The sequence below is a fragment of the Balaenoptera ricei genome, chromosome 8 (assembly GCF_028023285.1).
Source record: "Balaenoptera ricei isolate mBalRic1 chromosome 8, mBalRic1.hap2, whole genome shotgun sequence".
NCBI lineage: Eukaryota > Metazoa > Chordata > Mammalia > Artiodactyla > Balaenopteridae > Balaenoptera > Balaenoptera ricei.
In genome coordinates, this window is record NC_082646.1 from 13,519,367 (window position 1) to 13,530,782 (window position 11,416).

Sequence of the window (11,416 nt, forward strand, 5' to 3'; positions counted from 1 at the left end):
CCACCAGCTGTTCATTTTTACTTTTACCTAGCCAGGAATACCGATGGTCAGTGGCCAAGGTATGCTTCCCGGATTTATCCACAAAGTAAGTTCTTTGCAGTCCCTCCTACCGCCACCCAAGGGAACGTCAATAAACCAAAAGTAGGCGTGCCGAGAGGAAAAGGATATTAACCCTACAACGCGGCGTCGGAAGTTAAAGGCTACTTGAGCAACTTACCATGCCCCCAGGCTGCATTCAACGTCTACAAATAAAAGAGGCCTGCTTCTGAAAGCTAGTCACCCAGAATTCCACAGCTTTATCTCCTTAGCTGTGGCACAAGCAATTAGTGCAGCTTATGTGGTGCTTCTTCTGCTACAACCCTGAAGTAGGCAACTAAAGACAAATAACTGAAATGGGAGTGCCAACACATTAGTGTTAGTGGGAAAACGGCTTGTGAGTAAAAGTGCTTTACCCATTAACAGTACTAATAACCACATATTAGCCACTTTCAAAAAACTGGACACCTGTCATCCATACCAGCCCGAGGGCTACAAGATTCCAGGCTTGACTTAACTCTGTTTCAAAAGCACCTGGTATTCGCCAGAGATGTTTTGCAACTGAGCTTTAAGAGATATGCAGTGGTCAACAGCCCCGAACCAGCTCTGACTTGACCACAGGACCTGCTGGTGTCCTAAAGCTACCTTTGCTTCATTACCATGCCAAGATCCCCGCCCAAGGGGGATATTTGTACTCTGCTAGGCGCAATTCCTGCCGTGTGGAAGACTGTGATGCCCCAGCTCCCCACCCCTCGAAATCTCTGCCCCTTTCCTAGAGCCCTGATGACATGTCTGCCTCCTATCCCTTAAATTCTCTTACTGCCCTCCCTTGGGGGAGTAGGTGTCTTTAGAGCATGTGCTCTCCCTTCTCCATTCCTTGATCAACGAATAGTTTCTGCTCTGCTATACCGAACATGGTTTTGTTTCACTGGAATTTGCAACTCCAGGCAAAGGACCCACTGAGGGGGTCACTGACCTCTTGGGGACCAGTAACACATCCATTGATTGGCTCCTTTGACTTTCATAACAGCCGTACTAGAAAGATGTTGTAATTCCTCATGTACAGACGAAGAAACTGAGGTTCAGAGAAGGTTCAGAGTTGCCCTAAGTGAAACTAAGAATCAAGCTCAGGGCAGCTGATCCAAAGTCTGTATTCTTAGCTGCTACCAATGTAGTGTAGTCTATCCGCCTCTTCTAAATACTACCTAAACCACAATGTCTAAGTTACTTCTTTTAATTAAACAACCCCATAGGAGCAATTTTCCAACGGGCAGTGTAACCCCAATTACACGCAGACACTTAGCAACACAAACTTCAGCTGACAACTTCGAAGGGGGAACAAAATGTTTCAATAAAGGCCCTTTTATCCTGCTTATCATCTGGTACTGAATACAGCAAGACACCAACCCACCCATTATGAAGGCAGGCTTGAAAGCCCAAGGCTCCCCACCAGAATCTGCCTCCAGCTTGAATACTCTGTCCATACAAGAGCCACAGAGACCAGCCACACTATAGAGCCGAGTCCTCAGTCCGGGCTGCTCTTGGGGCTCAGGCCTCAGGCCTTTGCAGAGGTTCTTCAACTGAACTCTACTAGATGCCATAGGCCCCACTCATTACTGGAATGAAGTCTCGTCAACATCATCTTTCAGGAACTCTGTAGGAAGCGAAGGGGAGCTCTAGGAGAGCAGAGGGAAAGAAGTACATTTTGCACAGTTAAGAATCACCAGGAAGTCCCCAGAATAAATCCTTCAACCCCGAAATCATTATATGCTTTTATTTATAGACTCTGGGAGCCAGGACCCAAGCACAGCCTGGTGCTCTTGGATAGAGAATAAAGCCGCTATTGTCCAGACTCTGAGGTTGCTGAGGTGCCCTCCCCCTCTGGTCTGGAATGATCTACACTGCTCAAAAAGTCAACAGGAGAAATGGCAGGTTGGCCGAAGAAGGAGGCAGGAAAAGAAAGTCCCCTTAAGTCCTGAGGGCTATGGCATCAGATGAGAGCAGAGTCCTGGGCATGTCTGCCTAACTCCTGTGCAACAGCCCTGTCTCTGTCCCCCTGTGTCCCTGCTGCTGGGCCTCCACCATCACACCCCTCCCACTAGCCACTTAAGTGCCCCTCCTGGCGTGTATGAGCAAGTCCCTCTGCAGCCCGGCCTCCAGGCTCGCAGTCAGTCGGGCTGTCGGCGGGTCGGTCAGCAGAGTCAATTTGTTGAAAACACCTCGGCCAAAGTAGTCAGCAATCACAGAGAAGCTGTCGTTGGAGCACTTGAGCTGCAGGGAAAGAGAAGAGTTGCGAGTCAAAAACCCACAGGACGGGCTTCCCTGGTGGCACAGCAGTTAAGAATCTGCCTGCTAATGCAGGGGACACAGGTTCGAGCCCTGGTCCGGGAAGATCCCACATGCCGCAGAGCAACTAAGCCTGTGCGCCACAACTACTGAGCCTGTGCTCTAAAGCCCGTGAGCCACAACTACTGAAGCCCGCACACCTAGAGCCCACGCTCCACAACAAGAGAGGCCACTGCTTAAGAATCCGCCTGTCTGTGCAGGGGACATGGTTTCAAGCCCTGGTCTGGGAAGATCCCACATGCCTCAGAGCAACTAAGCCCATGCGCCACAACTACTGAGACTGCGCTCTAGAGCCCGTAAGCCACAACTACTGAGCCCACGTGCCACAGCTACTGAAGCCCGCGCGCCTAGAGCCCGTGCTCCACAACAAGAGAAGCCACCGCAATGAGAAGCCCGCGCACCGCAACGAAGAGTAGCCCCCACTCAACGCAACTAGATAAAAAGCCCGCGCACAGCAACGAAGACCCAACGCAGCCAAAAATCAATCAATCCATCAAAATAAAACAGAACACCTCATTCCATCTCTTTAAAAAAAAAAAAGAGAGAAGCCACCGCAATGAGAAGCCCGCGCACTGCAATGAAGAGTAGCCCCCGCTCGCCGCAACTAGAGAAAGCCTGCGCACAGCAACGAAGACCCGATGCAGCCAAAATAAATAAATAAAATAGATACATTAAAGAAATAAAAAACGTTTTTTTAAAAAAAAAACCCAGAGGAGGAGGAGAAAAGAACACCAGTCCCCAGCGCTCACCACCTCCCTGGGGGCGGGGGAGTCACGTCATCCCCACCTGGTGCTGGAACTGATCATGGAGATCTCGCTTCTGTTCCTGGGCCCGAATCATATCCATGACCTTGCGGTTTTCAGGGAGGCAGGTGGGGCAGTCAGCATCACTTTCTGAGTAACTCTCAAAGCAGTGCTGGTGGAAGGAGTGGCCGCAGAGAAAGTGGACTGAGGGCAACTCCAAGGCACTGTTACAGATGCTGCACTTGGTCTTCTGGAAAATCTTCGGACTACACGCAAGGGAGACCAGAAAAGAGTGGCAAAAAGTGAGGGCAGGGCCAGGAACCATGTGGAGAGAGAAGGCAGTTGGAGGCAATGAGGAGAGAGAGGTCCCCGTTAAGGAACTACGAGGCCCTGCTCTTCTTACCACCTAAAGGGGGTCACAGGAAGACCCCACGCTGAGCCTGCAGGGAGTCTCAGCACCCTCCTAGCAGGTCCATCCAACCCAAAAGTACCTGCTACAAGATAATATCCTCCAAAGCCCAATAAATCACGTTCTACGTAGTAAATCATTCTTTGGAATTCCTCCATCAAAACAGATGTTCAAGAATGAAATGCTCAAACACACTCCATACAATCCTCTGTCTTTGAAAAATGACACCCTGTGAAGAACAGTGTTATCTCCCGATACCTCCACAATTCTGGATGCCAAGTACCTCGCCTTCAGCTCCTGGATCTCCTGGCGGATACGGGTGGTCTCCTCTCGGTAGCGCCGCACCCGGAGCTCGTCCTGCGCGATCTGCTGGCTCTGCTTCTGCAGTTTTTGGACCAGGTAGTCCCGGATGACAGACAGGGTGGCCGTGGAGTTGTGGGCCAGGGTCTGCACCACTGAGATGGGGGTCCGGGAGGAAACAAGACCATGAACCAAGCAGCCCTCTGGGTAGAACTGAAGGGCCCCTGCCCGAGCCCGACTGTCGGCAGCCTGCACCCAGCCACCCTCCCCGTCCTCCGCAGTACCTAGAAGAGGCGGCATGAGGTTCTTGCTCTCGATGTGCTTAAGCACGGCCGCCACGTACTCCTTGCAGTCCTCCTCCTTGCGGGCGAAGTAGCTGAGTGCCTGTTCCCACAGGGAGGGCTCCTGCTCCCCGTGGCGCTCGCACACGGTGATCACCTGCCGGTACTGCTCGTGCTGCATGTGATAGTGCATGATCTGTTGGAACCTGCGGCCGGGGAAGGCACACGTCAGCAGCTGTCCCCCACAAGGGACTCGGCTACGTTCCCCTTCCCTGAGATTCCCCAGACTCTTACAGTTTCCCCTGCTCATAGAGGTAAAGGACCCCATCCTGGAAGTCGTGCATCTGGCAGAGGACCAGGGCCTTGTCAAAGACATCACAGAAGCGACCACTCTTCAGTAGGGAGATGGCCTCTGCGTGAAGCTTCTCTTTGACCTAAAAGAGGAGGGTAGAGCTGCTGGACATCATGGAAAAACGACAAGGCCTCTCAGGACCAGGCAAGTCAACTATCTCTTCCCCTCAGTCCAATTTCCTCTTCACGGGGGACCATTTAGCCCCCAAGGGTGAGGTGTTATTGGTCTAAAGAAAGCAGCAAGAGGCAACCAGGAAAGAAACGGAAGCAGTTTTTTCTCCAGCGCCTCCGGCCGCTTTGCCAGGTCTCACCTGCGGCTCCTCCTCGTGAGCCCAGTTCTGGAGTCGCAGCTCAAGGAGTGTGTCATAGATGCCCTGCGGGGAGTCAGGCTGCACCTCACTCATGTGCTCTAGGAAAGCTTTCAGCTCCCGCGGGTTGTTGGCAAAGATGGGGATGAACTCCTCTGAGTTGGCCTAGGATGGCAAGGGAGGAGAGGTGGCCGAGTGAGTGGGCTCGGTACTTGGGCTGCTAAGGTGATCCCTGCTGTCCAAAAGCCATTCTCCCTGAGGCCTCACCCTGCAGCCTGGAGCCTCCCTATCGCCTCGGCCTTCAAGGTTGGGCCGATAGTCAGTACAAAGTCCCTTCAGCAACTCGGTCGTCTGCTCTGGTATATGGTGCATGAGGATCTTGCCGTAGCGTTTCATGTTGCTCTCTGCCTGCTCAAAAGGCAGCTTGCCGATGTATCGAAGGGCTTCCTGATAATTCTGTGGAGAGGGAAAGGGCAGAATAAGCACGTGCTCCTGCCTCACCCACCGGGAAGCACTTTCAGCATCCCAGGGATGTCCTAGAAAAAGAACAGGGTCCTGCCCATGTCAAGAGGCTCAGCTACCTTGATGTCCTCTAGCTGGATCTTCAAGTACCACTCGTGATGTGCATGGTTCTCAGCCAAATAGAGGGCATGGGAGTAGTAGCCAGCCTGCCGGAGGACCTTGATGGCTGTCTCCACATCAAAGTGGACTTCACTCTCACTCTTTGTCTGCCAGGGAGACATTAGACAAAACCAGTCATAGAGAGGTTGTGGTTGGGGAAAGGAAAGGAAATATGCATCTGATTCTAAGACCAGATTCTTAAGGCAATAAAAAAGTTGATGTTTTTTTTTTTCTTTTTTGGCAGCACTGAGCGGCATGCAGAATCTTAGTTCCCCACCCAGGGATCGAACCCACGGCCCCTGCAGTGGAAGCGTGGAGTCTTAACCACTGGACCACCAGAGAAGTCCTAAAGTTGATGCTTTTAAAGCACTGTAATCCTGCCTCTCCAAAAGTCTTCCTCTGCCTCTACTATTAGAGGGACTCGTCCGGGAACACAGGGCTTCCCTGGGCTTAGATACCACGAGAAGTTCTGGCATCAAAAAACAAGAGGGGTGGGAATTCCCTGGCGGTCCGGTGGTTAGGACTCTGCGCTTCCACTGCCGGGGGTCCGGGTTTGATCCCTGGTGGGAGAACTAAGATCTGGCAAGCCACGCAGTGCAGCCAAAAAGAATTAAAAAAAAACCAAGAGAGAAAACAGGAGAAAACTCGCAAAAAAGGCTATTCCTCTTCCTAGTTTATAGACCAGAGGACTCTGGTCCCCAAATAAGGTCAGCTCTTCCCTGTCTCTGCAGCCCTGGTGGAGCCCCTCATGCTCAGTGGGGCCCTCACGGAATCCCCCGCCAACACCACCCTGCACCTTGATGAATTCCTCCAGCTTCGAGCTGTCCTTGAGCTTTGTGTAGCAGTTGAGCAGTAGGGTGGTGTGGTCGGCATTGGCCAGGGACTGCCGGTGCAGGGTCTGCAGGTAAGCCGTCAGGTTGTGGATGCGCTGGGCATCCAGGAACTTGCGGATCACATACGATGGCTCCAACTTTCCAATGGTTCTAGGGAGGCATATGCATCAAATAGCACTGGGGTCAGCGTACTTCTCAAACTTTTCATGTGCATAGGAATCACTTGAAGATCTTCTTAAAATGCAAATTCTGTTTCAGCACGTCTGGAGTAAGGCCTGAGATTCTGCAATTCTAACAAAATCCCAGGCAATATCGATTCTACTAGACCATGGACCACATGAGTAGCAAGGCTCCAGAGCACTGTTTCTTAAACTTGGCTGAAAACAGGAATTCGAGAGAGGTTGGGAAAGAGGCTAGACAGGTTCTTAAGACCCCTTATTAATTTAAGAATTACTATTGAGAGAAGAAAGTGTGGAAGCAAGAGATGAATACCCTTTTCCCTTTAAAGAATCTTATCAAGGGCTTCCCTGGTGGCGCAGTGGTTGAGAATCTGCCTGCCAATGCAGGGGACACGGGTTCGAGCCCTGGTCTGGGAAGATCCCACATGCCGCGGAGCAACTAGACCCGTGAGCCACAATTGCTGAGCCTGCGTGTCTGGAGCCTGTGCTCCGCAACAAGAGAGGCCACGATAGTGAGAGGCCCGCGCACCGCGATGAAGAGTGGCCCCCGCTTGCCGCAACTGGAGAAAGCCCTCGCACAGAAACGAAGACCCAACACAGCCATAAATAAATGAATAAATAATTAAAAAAAAAAAAAAGAATCTTATCAAAATGAGTATTAACAAAGGTCAAGTTCACATCTAAAATAACAGATACTCATCAGCTCAACTGCATGCTGGTCATGTAATATTTGACCCAAAACACTCCCTTTCCAATAAGGTATACTGTCTTCTCACTTGAGGCATCACAGTTTCTGGAGGAAAAAAAGACGGTTCACAGTGGAGTCTACCCTCCTTCCCCAAGCGCAGGTTTTAGCCTGTCTGGCTGCCTGTCCCTGCATTCACAGCTATATCCTAAAGCGCCTCCAGACTGACCGGATATACTGCTGGACAGCCCCATCATGGTTGCCCTTGCTGTAGAGATGGTCCCCATACTGCATGAAGATCTGGGCCAACCCATCACTGTCCAGATGCTGGCTCTTGGCCAGATTAATCGCCATCTCGAATAGGTTCTTCTTAAACAGCATCTGGAAGGGAAGAGAGATTAGAAAACTGGAAGAAGCAGTCCTGAGAAGACACCTTCCCAGAACGCACCCACAACACACAAGGCAGACAGTTGTGAAGCCCCGATCAGCCTAGATCTTAGACAGGGTGAGACCTCTCAGATACCCCCAAGAGCAACATCAGCTCGCCTCACAAGGTTCTCTGCAGGCAGGCAGAGTGGACCCTGAGAGTGGGTTCAGGCTCCCAGCCACTGCTTCCCTCTAAGGCCTCATCCCAGGCCACTGGCCTTGTAATCCTACCCTAAGGGAGCTGAGTAAGTGACCCAAAGGGAAGGAAACACCCTGGCCAAGGGACTTGGGGAGCCTGTTCCTAGAGCTGCGTCTGGGTGCCCACGGCCAGCTCTGGGAATCTGGTGGCCTTGCCTCCAGTTTGGTCTGTGTGTCCTTCTCCTGCAGTGCGTGGACCCGCCCATCCCGCGTCAGCACGTACAGGGAGCCCCACTCAGCAAGCACATCCACTACATCCTCAAAGACGGTGCTATAGGCTATGAACTTGTTGCACAGGTCATAGATGTTGAGAATCTGCTTGTCGGAGCTCTGGGAGTCCCTGCTGGTAAACTCTGACCTGTGTGGGAAAGAGAAAGACCCAGATATTTGTACCACCTCTGTCTCAGCTCCCCTCGATTTCCTTTCCTGTGACAACTTTGGTGCTGCCCATTCCACCCAGAACAAGACACCGCTTTGGCCCCTCTAGCAGCTCATCCTGTGACATTTAGCATGGCGCTGGCAGTTGTAGGAAGAGAACATATAGACCTGGTCTTACCCTTTAGGATCCTATAATTAATACAGGCAACACATTGAAAAATTAACTACATTCCAACATCCATTATTTAATAAATAATTAGTGCCTGGTGCATGTAGGCCACTGAGCTTAGTACTGAATGAAAACTAACATCTGACAAGGATCACTTGCATCACGCTGAAGACCCCATCGCCCTTTCTGGTGGCTCAGAGAAAAAAACGCCATGTCTTGCATCTCCCAGAACTTTCCAATTTCTCCACTACTCAGTCTCTTGTTCCTCTATCCAATTCATTTTGACCAAGGAGTAAAAATCCCAATACCAGGTCCCAAATTCCCTGGAGCATTCTAGCGCATCAGGGCTGCTCAGCAAATGTCTGCAGCAAAATCACACACTTTTCAGCAAAAAAAAAAAAACATTATAACTGAGTCTAGGTGTAAGCACAATCTACCTAAAACCAAATAGGAGATTGACGGGATCCAGGCATTAGGAGTTTAAAATCAGGTTAATTCTGGGGAACAAGTTCAGCCCTCTCCCTTTTGCTTCTCCGTGGAGTCCTTACTTGGGAGAAACCTTCCGGTCACGGGAGACAATGACAAGGTAGCCTCTAAACCAGTGAGCAATGAGTTTATGGCCCTCAAAGGCGAAGCAGGGCCCCCGTTCATCAGGCTGGTACAAGTAGACACATTCATCCCCCGCCACTATGAACTGCAGGTCCTGAGAAGGGTCGCTTAGGGCTGAGCAGCGCAGGCCACAACCGTGGGTGTCCAACTCCACACGAGGGTAGTCCTTTCCAGAAACTATGTAGGACTGCAGGAAGTAAGAGAGGGGTTAACAGGCTCTCTTTGAGGAGGAGGCATCTAAGCCTTCCCAAAGGTATCTCCACCTACATATTGGCTCTCTCTTCTTAATTCTTAGCACCCTAAGACTTTCCCTGGCTGCTTGCCATCTCCATTAACCACCACCCATCTATTAAATATATAAGCAAAGACTACATTTCTTTCCTCTGTATATACTATCACTACTTACTACAGGTATTTAGCAAGTAAGAGAATTTTACTGCTTTATCCAAAAACCATTGCTGAAACAAAACAAAACTATTGCTGAGACTAAGCTGTTATAAATTAGGAGCACAGGAACCAGAGAAGTAAAGCAACTTGTCCAGTGTCTCTTAAGTTAATTAGGAGAAAAACTTAGGTCTTTTACTACAAGACCAAAAGTTCTTTTCCTAGCTCTAACTCTTCCCAGTCTCCTAAGTGAGGAAATAAAATATTAAGCTGGGCAAATGATTCAAGGTTGTATGATGAAAACTGCAGGAATTCTACCTCTTTTGTCAGTTCCTTACCCTAGCCCCCTGAGCAATGTTAAAGCCTTTCCTGCCTGCCCGTAACAGTGGAGGCCCTGGTCATACCTGAACATTCTCAGTTGTCACAACAAACAAGTGAGTGGTCTTTCCTGCTTGGCGAAAGGCCAGTCCGGTAACAGGATAGTTGCCCTTGTGCAAAATCTGGGTCTTGCTATGCCGGTCCCGAGTGATGTCCCCTTTGTTCAATGTAACACTGCCATCTGTGAAACCTACAGGAGAGCAAGAAATCGCATTTTATTGAGGCTGAATAGATCAGGAAGCACAGAAGGGGAAAAAGACTACTTGAGGCACTTGTTAGAAGTGACAATCTTTCTCCTCATAACCAACTTCTCCAGTGGTTACCATGAAGATCAGGACTCACTGACTCATTTTCAAAGAACAAAACTAAATGCTTTCCCATCCAGAACTTTAAAATCTCAAACGCATCAGTTCAGTACAAAATGGTCTCATGAAAACAGTGAAGATGAGCTGCAGAAGCAACTCTGAAGAAAATCTATAAAAAATCATGGGGTGTTAGCTTTGCCTTCTTTCTGCTTACCGATGGCCATAAAGTTGAGATTTTCATGGACAGTCAAACAAGATACAACAGTCGGCTCTGCCCCTGGGATGGCAGGGAAGATTCGAGTGCAGAGTGGATTGCCACCATCTCTCTTCTCCAGGTTCCAGATCTTTACCTGTGGACAGACCTCAGATGTGTGAATGCTAGTCACCCTCCAACAAACAGCCATTCCCAGGCTCCTGGGTCTTTCCCATTTCCTTTCTAGGACTCACCAGGGGGTTGATCCCCTCTTCATCCTCACCGACAGATGCCAGAATGTTGTGCTGCTTCAACTGGTACAGGTGTGTCACCCGTAGTTTGTAGGCCTGGAACCCGGTAAGCTGTAGGGAGCGGGGCAAGAACCAGATCTGGCCTTCCATGTGTGCAGAGTAGTCAAGGAGCCTCCTTTCCAAGGAGAGATACTTAAATTTAGGCCAGAACCCAAATAACAACTAACATACATACAACTCTTTAAATTTTTCAAGGGTTTTTCCACAGATTATCTTCTGGGAACTCCCCACCATCTTAAAAAGACTAGAAAAGAAAGGCCCGAGTTTAGTGGCAGCATTATGAAAAACAAAGCAGCAAACTCATGGCCTCATTTAACTCCTCCCCCACAATACTGGGCTGGGGAGATAATGACACCTCATATATTCATCTTTTAAAGCCAACTTGCATCCGTTCTTTTCATCGATCTTAAAGAAAACAAAAACAAAAACAAAGCCTTGCCGAACTGTTAGTTTACGCCCCTTTTGCAGATAAGGAAATTGAAGCCCAGAGAGGTTAAATGACTCGCCCAGGATTGTTCGCTCAGTTGGCAACAAGTTAGAGAACGGACTTCCTCCTTTCTTCCCTCGGACCACAGAAGGAGCACTGGGCGCCCATCTAAAGGAAAGTGGCACGTAACACGAACCCCTCTGAAGGACAGATTTCATCCCAGCTGTATCTCTTCAGGGATTCGGGGAGGGAAGAGGCAGCTCCAGAGGAAGGATATCTCCAAAGACTAGGCTCCCTCGGCCTGAGTCGCAGACAGTGATGCCAGGAGGGAGGCAAAGGAACTTGGAAGCAGAGGGTCCAGAGGCAGGCGCAGCCCCGGGAGCAGCCCCATCATTGCCCAGTGGCTCCTTCACCAGCTCCTTGTCGAAGAAAACGAAGCGCCGCCACTGCAGGTAGGCCGCCATCTTGGCCGAAGGCCCCCGCCTCCGGTAGAGAGGTCACATGAGAGGAGCCGGCGGATCACGTGACCCGGCAGCTTCCTGGAGC

At 50.2% G+C, this 11,416-nt stretch overlaps 1 protein-coding gene across 2 annotated transcripts; it reads right to left on the minus strand.

Moving 5' to 3' along the window:
* Positions 1–1,796: 1,796 nt before the first annotated feature.
* On the minus strand, positions 1,797–11,355 carry VPS11 (VPS11 core subunit of CORVET and HOPS complexes). 2 transcript variants are annotated; one of them, XM_059930233.1, is made up of 16 exons: positions 11,147–11,355; positions 10,387–10,534; positions 10,154–10,289; positions 9,661–9,824; positions 8,812–9,059; positions 7,873–8,074; positions 7,322–7,473; positions 6,192–6,378; positions 5,356–5,502; positions 5,042–5,230; positions 4,778–4,939; positions 4,410–4,549; positions 4,119–4,321; positions 3,818–3,989; positions 3,169–3,391; positions 1,797–2,307 (listed from the first exon to the last, which is right to left on the minus strand). In XM_059930233.1, exons 1-16 carry the CDS (start codon positions 11,332–11,334, stop codon positions 2,143–2,145), a joined length of 2,826 nt encoding a protein of 941 aa, XP_059786216.1. In that variant the 5' UTR covers positions 11,335–11,355; the 3' UTR covers positions 1,797–2,142. The 2 variants fall into 2 exon arrangements, with proteins under 2 accessions (XP_059786216.1, XP_059786217.1); XM_059930234.1 differs by having other exon boundaries at positions 10,387–10,558; positions 11,067–11,237.
* Between the last annotated feature and the right edge of the window lie 61 nt (positions 11,356–11,416).

Excerpts from the sequence above, each read along its gene's own strand:
- VPS11 (XM_059930233.1), bottom strand. The coding sequence starts at position 11,334 with ATGGCGGCCTACCTGCAGTGGCGGCGCTTCGTTTTCTTCGACAAGGAG. Across the intron at positions 6,379-7,321 it reads GCTGTCCAGCAGTATATCCG|AACCATTGGAAAGTTGGAGC; the intron begins GTCAGTCTGGAG and ends ATGCCTCCCTAG. Across the intron at positions 3,990-4,118 it reads CCTCATGCCGCCTCTTCTAG|TGGTGCAGACCCTGGCCCAC; the intron begins GTACTGCGGAGG and ends CCCCCATCTCAG.